Here is a 6,784-nt window from a genome sequence, read left to right on the forward strand (position 1 = left end):
GCGCTCGCTTTCTCTGTCCCCGAAGTAGGCTATTTATGCCGCTTATTACTACCGCTCCAGCATGATAGACCTCTGACCAAATTCCAAAGTGTTGCGTAGTCTCCGGTCAGAGCTGATAGCGCAGCTCAGTTGTTCTGCCTCTTCATGGCGGTGAAAAGGCCAACGGACTGGCTGTTCCGTGATTATTAAATGCAAGCTCATGACCAAGCCTACAGGAGACTATACACGTTGTTGGATGATGTGCAGGTTGTTTTATTGGGTTGTCTTGAATACGCGTGGAAAGTTCCGATGTGTGTCGGGGAGTGTCTGACAGCATGTCATGTCAAATACTAAATGATGACCTAGCCTGCACATGCCCACGCTAGTTTGTGCAGGATTGTTGTAAAACCTTTTAGTTTCACATAAAGTCCTGGTAGGCTGTTAAAGTAATAACAGGAATAGCCAAACCCGTTGGCCTATGTTACTTAATTATGGCTTGAGCCTAGATAATCAAATCAGGAGTATTCATATAATTTCTCATTATTAGAATTATGAGCATAATTAATTGAAGATTATTTCTCACCCTGCTCTAGGCCTACTAAATAAAAATCATCTTCATAGTAATCCATACCGCTGTTTTCACTAAAGGCCAACAGGCGGCGCTCGCGCCAAAAAGAAGAGAGGTTGATCGCTCGTCTCTTACGTCATTCCTAAGCGACACCAGGATTTGTAAACATGTTGAAAATGACCGCGTATTGGAAGTATTTTTCAAGATTTCACTAACTTGTGTACTGGATCGCGTTATGCTAGAAGACGTTTGCTAGGATAATTATTTAAAGTGTTTTAAAATATGTGCTTTTCCAGGTCGGAGCAAATGTTTGCCTCACCAAAAACGTAATGTGAAGTAAGCTATTAGCCCCACTTGGTTCCGTGCATTGCGAACGTTGCTTCCAGTCTTATATTAACAATAACGTTAATTAACAAGCTTGATAGCTAACGTCAAATCTAATTTTCACGTATTTTCTCCCTGGTTGTTCCAAAGGTATTGCCAATCGTTAGCCGTTTCCAGTCTGCTATCAGTAGAAAATACCTCATGTTGCAGTCAGTTAGGTAACGTTAGATCGAATTCGCAGCTTATTAAACAGTTTCATTGACTAAAGGATGACTACGCTAACGCGACAGGATCTTAATTTTGGCCAAGGTAAGATGCCGCTGTTTAAATAGTCTTTCAGGCCTTGTCGTTTTTGTTTAGGGTACCACTGATGGTCCTATAATGTATCTGTGTGTGTTGATTGCTTTTGCAGTGGTGGCAGATATATTATGCGAGTTTCTGGAGGTTGCTATTCATCTCATCCTGTACGTCCGAGAGGTGTACCCGTCGGGAATCTTTCAGAAGAAGAAGAAATACAACGTCCCCGTTCAGGTTCAGAATATTTTTGTTTGTTTCTATGCAGGAATTAACCACGCTTTCCAGATCAGATTTTTTTGTGATCTTAAAAAAATCACTCCATATGCAGCGCTACATGAAGCGATTTGAACCTCTCCATCGTTTTAGTGTGCATGAAAAACGTTTTCTAAACTCCTTTCTTTTTGGTATTCTGTTCCAATTAACCAGATGTCATGCCACCCTGAACTGAACCAGTATATCCAAGACACTCTTCACTGTGTGAAACCCCTAATTGAAAAGGTAAGACCGTGGAACACATCAGGTCCTCAGACAGTACATTGGAATGCAGAATGAATGATCGAACATACTTGTTATTCTCAGGTAAATTGTATGTTGATTTCCCTTAGTGAACACACCATTACACTCTTGTAAAGGCAAAGATGGTTGCATGTATTACTAATGTAAAGGCCTCTGTGCATCCCCAGTGTAGTCCATAGGCTGAACCCATTCTATGAGTTAGTGGAAAGGTTTGGGGCTGTTGAAAGTCATTCCCCTTAGACACTAGCCAATCAGATCTAGCGATGGTTAGAAGCTGTGTTTCAGTTGTTTCATAGGAACGGAGACGGACTCCAAAACCACTATTGATTAAGAGTTCATTGATTGGTCATTATATGGTCGTGATGTCAGCGTACAGTTTCTCAGACAGGACAGGGGTTGTGTATGACTACCCCTTGAGGTTTGTTGTTCTCTGTCCTGTAGAATGAAGCGGAGAAGGTAGTCATTGTCATCATGGACAAAGAGCGCCACCCAGTGGAGAGATTTGTGTTTGAGATCTCACAGCCTCCATTACTCTCCATTAGGTAAGTGTGCAACAATAAAACAAAATGTGTCTGACTACAATACACCTACTTCCATCACAAATTTTAAAATGTAATTTATGTTATAAAATCCATATATTATTACCCAAGTATCTATTATGTACCATCATCACAGTGGTTGTGTTTATCTTGTCTTAATGTATGCATGTAGCTCTGTACCTCACCTATGAAAATCTATCCATATCCAACCTGCTTGCCAATAGCATTGCCTGTAATTGTGTGTGTGTGTGTGTGTGTGTGTGCGTGTGTGTGTGCGTGCGTGTGTGTGCGTGTGTGTGTGCGTGTGTGTGTGTGTGTGTAGCTCAGAGACTCTGCTGTCACATGTGGAGCAGCTTCTGCGGGCCGTGATACTGAAGATCAGTGTGTGTGATGCTGTTTTGGACAACAACCCGCCAGGTACCACACAGCCTTTGGCTCTGAAGCTGACTCTTAGTGCTTAGCTATTATTCCACACAGCCTTTGATTCTGATACTGATATTTTATACCACGCAGCCTTTGTCTCTGATACTGACTGTACTACAGTGCTAAGCTAAGCTATTATACCACACAGCTTTTGATTATGATACTGATATATTATAACGCAGTCTTGGTCTCTGATTCTGGCATTGTAATGGCTATATAACTGTAATGAATGAAGAGGGTTGCATTGTAATGGCTATAATGAAGATGGTGGCATTGTAACTGTAATGACTGTAATTTGATTCTTTTGCAGGTTGTACCTTTACTGTGCTGGTCCACACGAGGGAGGCTGCCACAAGAAATATGGAGAAAATACAAGTGATTAAGGTTTGCCCCAGGATCTACCAACATAAATATTTATTATTAAACTCTATTATTAAGGGCCCAAATCATATTCCATGTTAAATATTTTTTAACTAAATACTAAATTCGAATGATTTTATGTCAAATGTTTTTTTTAATATAATGTTCTAGACTGTTGTCGTTTTTCCAGGATTTTCCGAGTGTTTGTATGTGTCAGATTGAGCCATGCGTGTTGAGCGTTCCCTGTTGTGGTTTTCCAGGATTTTCCCTGGATGGTGGCGGATGAGCAGGAGGTGCACATGCAGGGCTCCAGACTGATCCCACTCAAGACCATGACCTCTGACCTCGTGAAAGTATGTTCAAGTTCAAGTTTATTTATAAAGCACATTTCATATGTTATACATAGACACAGTGTGCTTTGAGTGCAGAGAAGACTACAATTATCTAAAATAAACAAACACACTTAGCAAAATAAATATAAGTATATACATGAAATAAAAACAATAAAATAAAAACAATAAAATTAAGTGTTAAAAACAAAGACCTATAGTCATGAATAGGCATGTATGTCTGACAAGGGACAAACAACTTTATTATAATAATAATAACAATAATAATAATGATGATGATGAGTACATATAAACATGACCAGTGAAGAGTAGATGATCGATGTTTATAAATACATCTGTGAACATTAAATATACATACTGTATACAGTGGATGCATCTGAGCTATTGGAAACACATAGAAACTTATATTTATATATACTCTAAATCAATGTTTATAAATACATCTGTGTACATAAACTAAACATACTGTATACAGTGGATGCATCTGATCCGTTTTTGCTCTCCATTCAGATGCAGCTCTATGTGGAGGAAAGAGCACAGAAGACATCCTAGCTCAAGTATCCACGGCGACATCCTAGCTCAAGTAACCACGGAGAAGACATCCTAGCTCAAGTTACCACGGAGAAGACATCCTAGCTCAGTTACCCACGGAGAGGACATCCTAGCTCAAGTAACCACGGAGAAGACATCCTAGCTCAGTTAACCACGGAGAAGACATCCTAGCTCAAGTAACCACGGAGAAGACATCCTAGCTCAAGTAACCACGGAGAAGACATCCTAGCTCAAGTAACCACGGAGAAGACATCCTAGCTCAAGTAATCACGGAGAAGACATCCTAGCTCAGTTAACGACGGAGAACAGGAAACATGTTCAACTGATGAATCTAAGAAGAGGTCTAAGCCTGGATGTTTTCACCTTGAAGCTTAAATTTCCCCCTTTTGAAATCTCTTGGTCTTTTGAAATGCTGGATGTAAGGACGCCGTGAAACTATTCTGTGTGTTCTGATGCGGACGAGCTGGTTTTACCATGAACTGCCTTCTTAAGCCCTAAATCTTGATCACGCTATATCATTAAACCTGAAATTGTGTTGTTTTTCTTTTCATATTTCGTTCTCTAATGGGTGTATGTGTGTATGTGTGTATGCGCGTATGCGTGTATGCGTATATGTGTGTATGTACATTGAATATTGCAGATGTTTGTTTACAATTCAACAAGGACAAGGATGTGTCTTCACTGAAAGTGAATGTTATAGTGTTGTGCTCATTTGTGAAGAGTTTATGTCTGTTTATTGTGATGCTTTAAGAGATCATAAACATTTGTTTATTAAGAGTTGAGAATATTTGAAATAGAAAATTACGATATTTGACATAGAGTGTTACATTAAAGTTGAAAATGTTTAATAAATTCATATTAATTACTCCAATTTCAGTGTTTCACCTACATTCCTGTGTTTTAACAGATCAGATTATCAATTAAGTAAAGTAGACTTTTATAGAACCATTTGTTGTCTGTGTGGAAAAGAAAACTGAACTTTTCAGAATCTTTTGTCACTTTCAATTTAAAACTTTTTAAAACTGACCATTCACTCCCCTTCATGGATGTATAAATATGTGCTGCTGATTGTTCATCCATTGCTGGTGTTCCCATGAAAGAGAGTGACCAGGAAGTGACATCACCAGAGCAGAAACTATCTCTGCACTAATATAATATTCAACTACATGAATGTAAATACAGTCATATGACAGCATGTGATTTCTACATCAATATTTGCTGATATTTGTTCATCTGCTTGCTTTGTTTTTATTTTATATTTAAATTGTCCTATGAATAGTGAGGTGATTAAAGGTTCCTTACAGAGTTTGGTTCCAAACACACCTAGGAAGAACAGGAACTAGTCTCAGAGCACATAGGTTCTAAGTTCCTTCAAGTTTATTTCAGAGCACACAGGTTCTTGGTTTCCTTCAGGTTTATTTCAGGTCATCCTCTCTCTTGCTCAGAAAATAGCCATAACTCATGTTTATAAACCGAGGGCGGTGGAAAATAGCCATAACCCTTTATAAACCCTTAATAAACCCTTTATAAACCCCTCTTGCCCGCGGGGGTGGCGCTGCAGTTGGGCGCGTCGTTGATGGCCAGGCTCGGGACCTTCTCCCCCTTCTGCACGAGCCTCTGGTGGAACTTGGACCGGTCGTCGATGATTTTCTGAAGACATGAAGCCCATAAAATTGTTTAACAACACAAACACAAACACACACACATCTGCACAGTCAATCAGTCTTTCATACACAAGCTGAAGGGCACACACACTTTTCTGAAGACATAAAGCCGTTAAAATTAGTCAACGTCCCTGAGAACTCATCAGTTTTGGCTCATCATGAGTCAGCATCCTGTGTAATCAGTTTTGGCTCATCCAGAGTTTGTCTTCAACGGGGGGTTTAAGACATTAAGCCATTCAAATGAGTTAGCGTTCTGTGAATTCTACATGAGTGAACAGGTGAGATGAACAGGTTGGTGATGCTCCGTACCTGCATGGTGTAGTGCAGGGGTTTTCAACTGGTTTTGTCCCAGGGACCACCATTCCGACTAAAAAGTAATTCACGGCCCACTGATGTGCCTGCACGCCTCCCCCTGCACAGTTAATCTGCCTATAAGACGATATTTTCACGATATTCAAGAGTAATGTGAAATGTGTTGAAATATCAAAGCGAATTTATATAAATAAATAAAATCAATGGTGAACTGATCAACTGAGGCTCATGTCGCGGACCCCTGCAATCCCGTTACGAACCACCAGGGTGCTGTGCTTGCTTAAATACGGCCACGGACTTGCTTAAATTTGGCCACGGACTTGATTTAATACGGCCACGGACTCCCTGTTGAAAACCCCTGGTGTAGTAAATAGCTGTACCTGCATGGTGTAGTAAATAGCTGTGTACCTGCATGGTGTAGTAAATAGCTGTACCTGCATGGTGTAGTAAATAGCTGTACCTGCATGGTGTAGTAAATAGCAGTATCATTGATCTCCTTCTGAGGGGGTTGGGCCCCAGGAGCTGAGTAGACAGCCTGGATCACCTTCATACGCAGTCTCTCATACTGAAGGACAGCACACAGACAACAGTTAGACCCACAGACAGTAGACAGCCTGGATGACCTTCATACGAAGTCTCTCATACTGAAGGACAGCACACAGTCAACAGTTAGACCCACATACATACAGTAAGTCACATTTTATAGTATGTTTAAAAAAACTAAACAGGAGTTGACCCAAAGCACTTTCAGTCGAGGCTAGCAGAAACTGCTAAATAAAAAAACTAGCAACCTTCTGATTACAATAAGACCTCTCTACTTACTGTACCACTGTCACCCCATGTCATTGAGACCAGCATTGTATATGTGTTTGTGAGTATGAGCAGGCGGCATACAGGGTG

General features: G+C 40.3%; 1 protein-coding gene across 1 annotated transcript; it reads left to right on the plus strand.

Annotated features, from left to right (window-relative positions):
- Nucleotides 1-604: 604 nt before the first annotated feature.
- mad2l2 (mitotic arrest deficient 2 like 2) lies at nucleotides 605-4,717 on the plus strand. The gene is made up of 8 exons (XM_080832068.1): nucleotides 605-1,180; nucleotides 1,284-1,402; nucleotides 1,595-1,666; nucleotides 2,126-2,226; nucleotides 2,546-2,640; nucleotides 2,957-3,030; nucleotides 3,267-3,359; nucleotides 3,867-4,717. Exons 1-8 carry the CDS (start codon nucleotides 1,141-1,143, stop codon nucleotides 3,906-3,908), a joined length of 636 nt encoding a protein of 211 aa, XP_080688194.1. The 5' UTR covers nucleotides 605-1,140; the 3' UTR covers nucleotides 3,909-4,717.
- Nucleotides 4,718-6,784: the final 2,067 nt, after the last annotated feature.

Source organism: Sprattus sprattus (assembly GCF_963457725.1).
Source record: "Sprattus sprattus genome assembly, chromosome: 2".
In the NCBI taxonomy this organism is placed as follows: domain Eukaryota; kingdom Metazoa; phylum Chordata; class Actinopteri; order Clupeiformes; family Clupeidae; genus Sprattus; species Sprattus sprattus.